This window comes from Berghia stephanieae, chromosome 6 (assembly GCF_034508935.2).
Source record: "Berghia stephanieae isolate SIO BIC M18660-M18661 chromosome 6, UCSD_Bste_1.3, whole genome shotgun sequence".
NCBI lineage: Eukaryota > Metazoa > Mollusca > Gastropoda > Nudibranchia > Aeolidiidae > Berghia > Berghia stephanieae.
Window position 1 is genome coordinate 44,467,825 of NC_088365.1, and position 13,367 is coordinate 44,481,191.

At 39.8% G+C, this 13,367-nt stretch overlaps 1 protein-coding gene across 10 annotated transcripts in view; it reads right to left on the minus strand.

The window, feature by feature from the left end:
- Positions 1–261: 261 nt before the first annotated feature.
- LOC144975087 (IQ motif and SEC7 domain-containing protein 1-like) overlaps positions 262–13,367 on the minus strand; it is a 301,791-nt gene continuing 288,685 nt past the window's right edge. For 9 of the 10 annotated variants that reach the window (XM_078918801.1, XM_078918806.1, XM_078918802.1 and 6 more), the window contains 7 exons: positions 12,839–12,978; positions 5,465–5,590; positions 4,685–4,784; positions 4,179–4,300; positions 3,146–3,359; positions 1,363–1,412; positions 262–610 (listed from right to left, as the gene is read on the minus strand). In XM_078918801.1, coding sequence (XP_078774927.1) covers positions 434–610; positions 1,363–1,412; positions 3,146–3,359; positions 4,179–4,300; positions 4,685–4,784; positions 5,465–5,590; positions 12,839–12,978 — 929 coding nt within the window. In that variant the 3' untranslated portion in view covers positions 262–433. Of the gene's footprint in view, positions 611–1,362; positions 1,413–3,145; positions 3,360–4,178; positions 4,301–4,684; positions 4,785–5,464; positions 5,591–12,838; positions 12,979–13,367 lie in introns of those variants that run through there. The other variant, XM_078918800.1, reaches the window with a different exon arrangement.

The following is a 13,367-nucleotide window of genomic DNA, read 5'->3' on the forward strand; positions in this document are numbered from 1 at the left end:
ATTGGTCAATCACAGTCGGGTAATTATTTATAATAATAATATTATTATAATCATCATTATTTAAGGTATGTACGTCAATGTGTTATTATTATTATTATGTAATTGTTGTTTGTATTATACAAGGGGAGGTAACTATCAATTGATAAATAGTAGTAACATTTCATAATTTAAACAAAAATTAACATTTATTTTCTATGGCATCCTCTTTCTTATTTGTTATACACAAACTGTATTGTCTCTCTCTCTCTCTCTCTTTCTCTCTCTCTCTCTCTCTCTCTCTCTCTCTCTCTCTCTCTCCTCTCTCTTTCTGTCTCTCTCTCTCTCATTCAATCAAACACACACATTCTTAGATTAATTTCTTCTCAAACAATCTCATCTCAGCTCCTTCTATCTGTTCCCTCCATACAGACATCCATCTCATCTCATTGCATTCTCAGACTTGAGTGCCGTCCGGTAAGTCTGGCCTGAGGATGATGGGAGTGCGGGGTGGAGGGTTCCTCTTTCCGCCGGGGTGCCCCGCCCCTTTAGGGGGATGTGGGTTGGTCGGGCTGGGGGTCATCATAGCCCCTGGTTGGGAGTCACTGCTGGAACTTCCCACACTGCCTGATGCCTGAGAGGAGAAAAAACATAGAGAGATATAGAATCTTAAATGTCATGCGGCTATAATGTGATCTTGTGGTATGACATTCGCTTTCCGATTGGAAGGTCCATAGCTCGGCATGTAGTTGAGTCCTTAGAAAAGGCTCTTTACTTAAATACCCTCACCGTACTCATATGTAAAATGAGTGCCTGGCTGTTAACAGTGTTGTTTTTGTGTGAAAAAAATTGTAATATCGCCTAACAGGCATCATACTCTGTTCTACATATTTAGTGTTGTTGTTAGTCAGGGACCTTTGTAAAGCGCTTTAAGCACAATTAGTGGATATTGTGCTAAATAAAAGCTCAATTCCGTTATGTGTATCTCCTCTCCGCCCCCCCCCCCCCCCCCCGCGCCTTGGTTTAATACTCACTGGATGTGGAAGGTCAACAAATACATTTTAAAAAAAAGTCTTCCTTCAAACATTAGGCCCATGGAGCCAGAGTTTATTCTGATGTCTGTAGTGTGAAGCGGACAATAGCAATTGCTTGCTACCCTTTGAATAGGACACTAGTCTATCGCAAAGTACTTTCTGCCAAATCTAACAGACCCAGCTACCCAATCACTACTGGATGGACAGCGGGTCAGGAAAAAATCTAGACGTCACTCAGGATCAATCTCCGTCCCTTTGCGTGTGGATCAAGTACCCTACCAACTGGGCTATTGAGACCCCCTCCCATAACATGAATAAAACAATAACAGAGTGATGATAAATGTCCACTCACCACGCCACTGTCCAGGGATGCCCCACTGCTGCCCCTCTTCATGAATTGGTCTGTGTGGATGGAATCAATACAAACAGTTCATTTAGGCCATTCTATTTATAGAAACAAGGAATTAGAGCAGAGCTAAAGCAGAAAGTCTTCAGAAACGATTTATAACTGGTCTTTAACCAGATAATAATAATAATAATAATAATAATAATAATAATAATAATAATATATAATAATAATAATAAAAAATAATAAAAAATAATAAAATAATAATAATAATAATAATAATAATAATAATAAAATAATAATAGTAATAATAATAATAATTTAAAAAATTAATAATAATTATAATAATGAAGCACTTATAAAGCGCACACTACTTCCACTCAATCAGAGCCGTACTCTGGAAAAACTCATTTTTAGACCTTAGGCCAAAAAACTCGTACTTTAAAGATCGATCAATTAAAATGACCCTCACCACGGTAAACAATCTCCAACCTGAGACTTCAGGAAGTCTTCAAGGAAGTCCCAGGTTTGAGAGCTTTTGACAAGAGGAGGGTCATTTAAATCGACCGACGTTTGAAGGACGAGTTTTCTGATCAATTTTGTATATACATGTCCCCCCCCCCCCCCCCCCCCCCCCCCAGATTACTGGTTAAAATAATGAAAAAAAAAAAAAGAAGATAAAAAAGATGACCACAAATTGCAAACCTAACAATTAAAACAATAACATAAATCAAAACTTCTTCTCCATCCCCCTCATATTGTCTTCATGTTTGGATGTCTAGTTGGCGAACCGTTGTCTTCCTCAACTCTACATAGGGCCCAACCGTTGTCTTCCTCAACTCTACATAGGGCCCAACCGTTGTCTTCCTCAACTCTACATAGGGCCCAACCGTTGTCTTCCTCAACTCTATCAAAGGCCCAACCGTTGTCTTCCTCAACTCTATCAAGGGCCCAACCGTTGTCTTCCTCAACTCTATCAAGGGCCCAACCGTTGTCTTCCTCAACTCTATCAAAGGCCCAAGTGTTGTCTTCCTCAACTCTATCAAGGGCCCAACCGTTGTCTTCCTCAACTCTATCAAAGGCCCAAGTGTTGTCTTCCTCAACTCTATCAAGGGCCCAACCGTTGTCTTCCTCAACTCTATCAAGGGCCCAAGTGTTGTCTTCCTCAACTCTATCAAGGGCCCAACCGTTGTCTTCCTCAACTCTATCAAAGGCCCAAGTGTTGTCTTCCTCAACTCTATCGAGGGCCCAACCGTTGTCTTCCTCAACTCTATCAAAGGCCCAAGTGTTGTCTTCCTCAACACTATCAAGGGCCCAACCGTTGTCTTCCTCAACTCTATCAAGGGCCCAAACAGATTAGTCTGTAGAGGTGTGTGTGGCACCAGGCTACAGACACAACGACAAATCAAATGGTGTCTCACTCCATCCATTGTCTATCCTATGCTTTTTTTTAAAGAATCTATGTTAGGAGATTCAATCCCCAATTGTGGCTGACTGATTTATTGAAATGCCACTAATGCTGCTACTGCTACTGATGATGATCGTGATGATGATGATGATGGTGATGATGATGACGACGACGACGATGATGATGATGTTGATGCTGCTGATGATGATCATGTTGATTATAATTATAGTGCTGTTATCACTTTGTAATGTATGGATGTCTGTTTCTAGATGCAGAAATCAGGATGAGACCACTCTGAGGCTAGAAATGCTCTGTGTAATGCTTGCCTTGGAGAAGAAATAAAAACCAACAACAATAAATTTTGTGATCCTCCCCACTCACCTGAACTGAGATCTGTGAGAGAGTTGGACAGCGGCAATTTCTTGAGGTTACACTCTGGGGCAGAGAGACGGTTGTGAGTGTTTTCCGACGGCTTGGCCAAGTCATAGGACAGCATGCGTGAATCGTCGCAGGCGTAATGCTTGTCTATCGTGTTGTGGGTGGTTCGGTGTCTCGCCATCTCGTCTTCGATGCGAAGCTGTTCCATACCGTTTGTCTGTAGGGACAAGATGGAAAATGGTTGTTGAGATTAACCCTCTCAAGTCAAAAATCGTTTTAAAAATGTAGGTTTGTTTTTTTTATGGTATGGTAGTGCTTGTAACCACAAGATTATGAAAAAAAGTAAAACAAAGGGGACACTTATTGGACAGATATCAGAAATAAGATCCGAGGCAACAAGTATGAACCCACCTTGAGACCTCACAGTGACACACATAAAGGACAAATGTATTTTTAAAAATATACCTCTGTTCAACCCTTAGTTGAATTTTCACTATAGGGTCTATTCCGAAGGAAGTCTGGAATAACTCAAGCGTCAGCCACAGTGCAGCGCCACAGCAAAGTGAGCTAGTGCGAGGTGACTTACTCAAGGCCACATGGGACAGTTAGTGGGTAGTCAAACTTTATACCTTTCAGGTACGATGCAAAGACCGTGCCATGCTGCCCACTGGACAGAAATTTCCCTTAAAAAGAACATGCATGATGTGTTACCGTTTTTAATCGTAAGAATCATTAATAAAATCTGGCACCCAGAAACCCTAAAGTCAAATTCCGACTGGTATTTTGCACAATCCTAAAAATAAATAAAATAAAATTCCCTTTATTCATCCCATAGGGCAAATCTGTTTCTAGAATCTATTCCAAGGGAAGACTGGAATAAACCAGGCGTCAGCCCCAGTGCAGCGCCGCAACTCGAGCTAGGGCGAGGTGACTTGCTCAAGGCCACACAGCGTAGCGGCGGGTGATCGAACTCGGTACCTTTCGGGTACGATTCAAAGACCGTACCGCTGACCATGCCCCTATTGTCTAAACTGACCTCTAGAATGGACTCCTTGAGGTCATCCACAAACTTCTGCCTGTCGTGGTCATTCCTGGCGTTGAAGGTGATGAGGGGTTTCCCGTCTATGTTGTTGGTTAGCACGATGCCGAACTGGTAATCTGAAAGGATGGATGGAGGTGGGGATGGGTGGGAGTAATAATAAGGAAAGAGGATGGAGATGATAATGATGATGATGATGTTACTGACTGAGTCAGTTTCTTTCTAGTGTGTTTCAGAATTTTATAATGATTATTTTAATTTTTGGTGATTTGACAATGCTTTTGGAGCTTAAGGTCGCATCAGCAGCAGAATAAAAAACGGTGAAAATGCAGAGACTATTGAAATGTTAATCATTTCACTCCCCCCCCCCCTCCCCCCACCCAAAAAAAAATAAAAATTAAGCACACATACAAAAAGTAATGTAAAGGCTGTTTCAAACACACAAACTTGCATGTCACACACATACACATACACAAACACGCACACCCACACACATAACTTACGGGGTGTCTCAAACAGGTAGACTTGCATGCCACACAGAGACAGGGAGTTCCTGAACGAGTAGGTGATGCCAGTCTTTTTCTTGCTGAAGATTTTGGTAATCTGAAAACATCAATTGGAGAAATAAGGAGCTCAATGAATTTTACTAATTCCAAGAAAATTCATGTTGCATTTTGTTTTAAACTCAACAGAAATAATAAACCCGCAACAAAATCCGAAACACTTTTTTTTTACGTACAGAGCCAGATGTCAGTGTTTGGGAAAAAAAAAAAAAAAAACCCAAAGAATAAAATGCGATCAGAAATCCTTCAAAAATTGAAACAAAACTTGGAAGTGACCTCTAAGTACATTGGAATCCGCAAATAGTCAACACTCTTCAAGTCAACTTATGCTTAAAGTCCACACATATTTTGGTTCAAAATATTCTTCTTTTTTTTTTATCTGAGTGTGTTCTATTGATAATGGATAAAATCAAGTCAACCACTATAATATCTGGTCCGGCGGTGTTAGCTTTATCAGGATTCCACTGTATCAATATTTGTAATTGATATTTAATAGAAAATGGTCTTTAAGAAAAACAGACTGTAGACCTTGTACTGGCCTCATCAGACTTTTTATAACTGGAAAAGCTTTGGACAGGGGGAGATAATTCTGATAGATAGCTTTTCTTTTAGCAGTGGGCGGGGCTTGTGAACTGTTTACGTAATCGTCAGATCTAATCTACCGTTGTGGATCGCAGCGTCCCTAATAAGTAGCATAGCAGTAATGACAACGCAACTCACCAGCAGAAGGTCGTTGAATAGGAAGACTTCCCTCTGATGCAGTCCGATCTTTTCCTTCTTGTTTGGGTCGTGGACCTCGTAGAGTCGACAGTAACATACCAGGCGTCTGTGGGGGAGGGCTAGGGGCTGAAATGGACATATGGACGAAAGGGTTAATTAAACATTGGGTGGGCTGAAGACTAGATGCTAAAGACTTATTTTCAGGTCTGTTAACCGAACGCAACCACAGGCTTGAATTAACATTTTTGTATTCTAATGGACAATGTTTTGAGTCGGTTTGAGAGTAAAATCTTCAAAACCAAAATGAGCCCATAACATTTAGGGTTATAAGACCTGTAAATAAGTACACGTCAGTTAAATGGCAATAAAAGTAATTAAATACATCATTGATAAACACAAACATTATAAATATTAAAAAACAACAACACGAATAAATAACAAACACAAAAAATAACTACTTAAATAAATAAATATATGACTAAATAAATAAATAAATAAATAAATAAATAAATAAATAAATAAACAAATAAATGAATAAATAAATAGGCATGATATATTTTCAAATCTGACATTGATACTGTATCCCGTACTCATCATTTACTCCATGTTATTTAGAACTTAACGGCATGTTTATATAAATACACACACACACACAAACACATACACACACAAACACAATACATACAGACATAAATAAATACAAACACACACATACATACACACATACATATTTCTTATGTTTTTGTTTTTAATGGTTTTACGACACTTGCAACTCATTAAGGTCATATCAGCGCCAGTAAAAAGGACGAAAATGGGATAGTAAAAAGTTCTAGAATTACAATTAAATCACCCAAGAAAAGGTAAGACAAAGGGGAATTGGTTCAAAAAAAAAAAAAAAAAAAAAAGAAAAAAAGAAAAAGGTGTAGATTCCAAGAGCACACTATCAAAGTACTTAGTTTTAGATCACTAAAAGTCTCATCAGACACAAGCACAGGCCCCCACTCAGAGGAATACACTCAAATGTTTACAAATCGTTATAACATAAAGAAAACATATAATAAAGTGCGTAACAGAGAGATGATTTACAAGACAAGGAAAAAAATATCATCTCCCAAAACTAACTATACATTTGACTGTTTCCCGCTCAGCCAGGGCATCTGGCCAGGACCAGGACAAAACCAAGAAATCTCATTCCACAGACAAAAGACAGAAAGCAAGTTGGAAAACAGATAATATAGGGGTATAGAAGACAAAGTAAGTGCCTCCCTGCCCACTACTATGGGAGGTCAGGAACCCCACCCAGACATATTTCTTATGTCATAGATTCAGTATTTTAAACTCCAAAGATTTTCATTCATAAAAGTTAAAACTCACTAGAGCACTTTCCACCCAACTGTTTAAACTAAAGCTCATTTATCGCTCCCATCCCAGAAGGCACGTGCGTGGATTGTTTATTTATAAAAACGCTCAAACACTCGCAACCCGTCACCGATCCCTCGCCATGTTTTCCCGTCTTAATGAAAATTTAAAAATAAATGAAAAGAAATATTTTGTTCCTGGAAATAATTTACAAAAAGAAAAGAGAGAGAATGTAAAAAGAAACACAGAACGAAGAAAAGAAAAGACATAAAGAAAGAAAGAAAGAAAGAGAGATAGAAAGAGAGAGAGATAGAAAGAGAGAAAAAAAAGAAATAAAGAAAAAAAAGAAAGAAAGAAAGAAAAGATTTAAAAAAAGAAAGAAAAAAAAAGAACAAGAAAAATTCCAAACATGGGAGATAACGTTTATTATTCTTTCCATCTCCGTGAAGAAAATCTCTTTTTTTTCTTTGTTATGGTTTTTGTTGTGATGGAGAACATACTATCAAATCGCGGTAACCCCATTCCACGAGAGTTGTCGTTCTTTGTTAAAGTTTAATGGAATGGCGTAAGATTAAATGTGCCTCATCCACTCGATACGGTGTTATATCGGGGTCAGCTAGACACACAAAAAAAAAACAAACAAACAAAAAACAAAAAAAAAAAAAACAACAAAAAAACAAAACAAATAATAATAATAATAATAATAATAATAATAATAATAATAATAATAATAATAATAATAATAATAATAATAATAATAATAAAATAATAATGATAATAATAATAATAATAATAATAATAATAATAATGATAATAAAATTGAGCTTTTATAGAGAACAATATTTACTAAACGTGCTCAAAGCGGTTTACAGGGGGTCCCTGGCCAACAGCAATATTTAACATTTAGGACGGGACATGACGCCTGTTAGGCGATATTACATATTTTTTTTCGAACAGGGACAACGCTGTTAACGGCCATGTACTCATTAAGTACCTGAGTACGGTGAGAGAATGTGAGTAAAGAGCCTTTTCCAAGGACACAACTATGCGCCGAGCGAGGCTCGGACCCAGGACCTTCCAACCCGAAAGCGAGTGTCATACCACAAGACCACATATAGCCGCACAACATTGGATTTTGTAGATTGTCCAAAATACGAAACTAGCGTTTAATTTCTAAACGCTCATAAAAATCCCAGGTTTGAGAGCTTTTGACAAGACAATATGAAGTTCCACGTTTGAGAGCTTTCAAAGAGATGAGGGTCACTTAAATCGATTGATATCATTTGAAGGACGAGTTTTCTTGTCCAAATTTTAAATAAGTATTGTTTTGTTGTTGTTGTTTTGTTTTTTAAATTTTTTTTTCAATGTAAGCCAGCATAAATACATCAACACATGCCCCCCCCCCTTCCCCCTCTCCTCCCTTCTCCATTATTTTCATTTCTTCTCATCGTCGATGCATCACCAACCCATAAATGCCAACGATTGGAGTTGTCAGTTCCACACCATTTCCATGTTTATCTCACATGTCAGGCTAAATGGTTTGAAAAAACATCTTAGGCAAAACGCATGGATTCATTCACGCGTTTTTAGGTAAAGCGCTACGTACCCCATTACCAGCTGGAGTTGATTCGGCTCAAAATTTTAACACGTTTTACGGGTTTAAACAAGACTGCAATTTTTCCCCCCGTTTTTTTTTTCCCAAAGAGCCCTTGTGTTGAATTCGAAACTTTCTCAGAGCGGTTCTAGCATCACAAATAATTATTTCTTATTATAAGAAGTTTTACTGTGCAAAATTACATGCTTTTACCCGCATTTGCAAGATTTGCATGGAAATTGGTCCTCACAGTCCCCACTGAGAGAGAGAGAGAGAGAGAGAGAGAGAGAGAGAGAGAGAGAGAGAGAAGAAAGAGAGAGAGAGTGAGTGAGAGAGAGAGAGAGAGAGAGAGAGAGAGGAGTGTGAGAGAGAGAGAGAGAAAGAGAGAGAGAGAGAGAGAGAGAGAGAAGAGAAGAGGAGGGGGGGGGGGGGAAGTAAAAAAGAGCAAAGCAAGACCAAACATTAGAGAAAATCCCGAAGTTCTTTGGAATGCACACAAAACAACAAGACACTCAAAGCGAATTGGTTTACACGTCAAAACTCAAAACGTGCCTGGTAAACGTTTCGTTTTGTTTGTTTATTTATTTTTAAATTCCCTGCCTCGTGTTCCCTCGATATTAACTTTCCCATTATTTATATATCATCTCTTGGATTCGGTGGAATCGGAGCTACCTAAGCATATTATGACGACTCCCCCCCCCCCCCCCCCCCAAATAAATTTAAAAAACAAACCCGCCAAAAAAAAAATAAAGCAAAATAAACAACAATAAAAACAAAAACAAAACAACAAACACAAAACAACAACGACAACAAAAACCTACCCCCCCCCCATCCCCCCAAAAAAATAAAAATAACCCAAGAACAAAACAAAAAGCAAACAAAAATAACAAACAAAACAAATCAAAACAAACGTCAGACATTCCAGGAGGTGGATATAACAAAGTAATCATTACTAATATTAAACGGTATGGCAGAAGACTGAAAGGCGGGGGATCTCAGACAGAGGATAGGATAGAAGAGGCGGCCGAGGCATCCCAGTCGTAAGACTAGGAGGCTAAAGGCGCTAAGTCGGTTAGTCAATCATAATGCTGCCAAACTCTGGAAAAACACATATTTTAGAATTTGGCGAGAAAACTCGTCCGTCAAATATCGATCGATTTAAATGATCCTCATCGTGGAAAAAAACTCTCAAACGGTTAAATATGTTTTTTGTCCAGTTAACGGCAGAATGGTGATGATGCTGATATGATACATAATAAATAACATGAATAACAAGAGTGTTCAACGCATTTACGCTCAGTTTGAAGAGGAGACCGGACTCCCTTCGGGCATGCATACATTCGCCAAGGTAATTGACAAGGACGAGACTGGAAGGCCGATGGATGACGTCATCGACAACATCGTCCCTCCTGGGAGATTGTGCCTGGCATTTCAGGCATCGGGGTGGCCTTTGTTGTGAGGAATATTCAGGTAATTGGAACATTGTGGTGCCAAAGCTTTCTTTCACGTGTGGGTGAGTACACTGTACATTACATACGGTGAGTACAGTATTATACATGCGGCGTGTGTGCATCGGGTGGAATAGGATACCCTTGTCGCGTGCTTTCGTTGGTGAGTGATGATGATGATGATGATGAACTTGTGTTTTTATTGTTGGAGCGGGTTATTATGTTTCATGGTGAGAGAGAGAGAGAGAGAGAGAGAGAGAGAGAGAGAGAGAGAGAGAGAGAGAGAGTGAGAGAGAGAGAGAGAGACAGAGTGAAAGACACACTACTTTGACGCCAGAATATCAGTTAGTGATTTAGTTTTCATTATCTCACCCAGAGAAAAGGATGAAAACGAATATTATCTTCCTTAGTTTTTCCAAATACCTTAGCCTATAATGGTTATCCCAACATGAACTAAAAAACCCACAAAAAACCTTGAGCTTTTATATAGCGCAATATCCACTAAACATACTCAAAGCGCTTTACAAGGGGTTCCTAGCCAAAAGTCAAATTAAGCGTATAATATTAAAATTTGTTTTTCCAGACAGAAACAACACTGTTAACGGTCAGGTACTAAATTTACAGCTGAATACGGTGAGAGAATACGAGTAAAAAGCCTTTTCCAAGGACTCAACAATGCGCCGCTCGGGACTCGAACCCAGGCCCTTCCGATCCGAAGGCGAGTGTCATACTACTAGACCACATAGCCTCAACACTGACAGGTTGGGCCGCTGCCAATGCTATCTCTATACTCTAGATTGCTATGGCCGCTGTCCCTCCCACACTTAAAACTTCTTTAATGTATATTTGGCTCCTCCTGGCATCCAAGACAACAACAACAAGAAGAAGATCATATTGTTTTCTCATTGACGGAAATGTGCGGTGCCTGCACAAACAATACGAAAACATTCCACGGAGGGTTCAATCCCCATCAGAAACCACAGACATAAGGCCAAGGGGAGGTCATTCAGTCAGACAGACGCATCGAAAATAGGAAGGATGAAAAATCTCTGGACAGACACAACATAACAACTCATGGCCATTGACAGTTATCTCCTCTTGTCTGTCACCGTGAGCAGTTAAGGCGATTAGGGCTCGCATTCTTATCGACATCGGGTGATGGGTGTGTGGACGTGTGTGTTGTGAGTATGTATGTGCGCGCGTGTGCATGTGATTTATGAGGAGGGGGTCGGGAAGGGGGGGGGGGGGAGTGGCCGAGTGGTTGAGGCATTGCACTGTGATCCGGAAGGTCCCGGGTTCGAGCCCCGCTTCAGGCACTTTCGTTTGTTTTCCTTGGGCAAGATTATTAACCCTCAATTTGCTCACTTGGACAACATGGGTGATTCCGGTTGACCAGACAGTTTTCAAAAGGACAGAATCGCTGTCACGTGGAAAGGAAAAATCCACATTGGAGGATAGAAAAAGACACTAAGCAAGAGCTCCCCCCTCCCCCCACCCCCAATACGACTGCTAAACAAACAGCATAAAATCCGCATGAAACACTTTCAGAATGTAGGCAATGACAAGTACACAGCAAGGGATGCGAAAGAGAAAGAAAGAGCTTTGAAATGACATAAATCTAAGAGTCATGAGGTCCTGAAAAATAGAATAACAAAGGAAGAACTAAATGAAGCTTTTCTTTCAACTCTCAGCAATCTTCCTTCAATAGACCGATAGATATAAAATGCAAGATGCACATTAAGCGATGTGTTTATAAATGCAAATAAGTGTACATCGATATTAAGCATTCTATTTTCAATTGAACATTCGCTGCCCATTGGTGCAATAATACATCGTGCACGTTAGAGCGTTAGAGGTCATTATCAGAAAAGAAAGAAGCAATTTATCCCACTGACAAAATAACTCTAGCACCACCACTATCTTGACTTAAAGAGAAATTTAGGTTCTTCAGTTTAATTGGGAAGATGTTCTTTGGAGGTCGGAAGGAAGGCAAGGTCAGGGGTCATTGTAAAGTCAGATTTCATTACGTGGAACAACAAACTTGGTATACTAAGATGTCGTGCTAGATAAGTCAACTGACACCCCACGTGCTACACGTCTGACAGGTGAACCAGGACCCGAAGACGGGTGGGCCGGGTGTCGGTCATTCCAGACAATTCATTACCCATCGATACGGACCACAGACTACAGACTAGGGAGTCCTGTATTCTCTATGATACGGACCCCGGGGTAATCTCGTGACGTAGGTGGATCAAGTGACTGGTGTGTGTGTGTGGTCAGATTTATGATGGACAATAAGAACAGTGTGTATTATGGTAATGGACACCAGACAGACAGACAGACAGACAGAAGGACGGACGGACGGACAGACGGACGGACAGACAGACTGACAGACAGACAGGCAGACAGACGAACGGACGGTCAGACGGACAGAAAGACAGGCAAACTGACGAATGTATGAGACATGAATAGACAAACAAAAAGGATGGACTGTTCTGTAAGAAATTGAAACCAGCCATTGGTTCTGAATAAAACAACTGTTTTGTGCTCTTGTGGTGTATGTAAACACTCTCGCCTTAGACCTGTAGGTCCCTGGGTCGAATCCAACTCTGGGCCGTTATAGTTGAGTCTTTTCCAAAGGTTCTTTAGTCGCATTCTCACCGTACTCAAGTATAAAATAAGTACCTAATCTGTCTCTGTCGAAAAAGAAATTGTAATAGGGCCTTGCAGGTGTCATGTCTCGTCCTTCATTATAAAAAATAAATAAATAAAATTGAGCTTTATATAGCGCAATATCCACTAAATGTGCTCTAAGGGTTACTGTTTACTTGGAACGCCTTGTAAAGCCCATTGAGCACATTGAGTAGATCTTGCGCTTTAAAAAAGTTTCACGTCTTTATTTATTATCTATAAAATATTTATTTATTTATTTATTTATTTATGTATTTATTCATGTATTAAGTCGATACTCACAGGCTTCTTTCCTATAATGGTCTGTTCCACTTTCATGACTTGTGTGACCTGGTCCACGCCGGCCTTGAACTCTTGAGACTTGACCCGGTCGTAGATGCCCGTCAAAAGGTCACGATCGATATCCTCGCCGTCATCAATACCTGTGGATACAAACAGTACAAACAATAATTAACTAATTATAATTGAAGTGTTACCAATATCAAAATGTAGGATTCCCGATAGCTCAGTTGGTAGAGTACTCGCTTAACATATGATCGATCCCGGGTGCAGTCGAGTTTTTCTGGGGTTTTTTTCTGACTCCCCTGTCCACCCAGCAGTGAATGGATAGCTGAGTACTTTGCAATAGACTAGCGTCCATCCAAAGGTTTGCAAGCAATTACTATTGTCATTTCACGCTGTAGGGAATGAGATTAGCGGAAGAGTAGCGTCCCTTGATTGGACGTCACCTTAAAGAGAGAACGCCAAAATGGTTTTGCGCATGCGTCTCTCTCGTCCTCGCTTTCGGTGAAGTGTCTCATGCCGCTTTCAC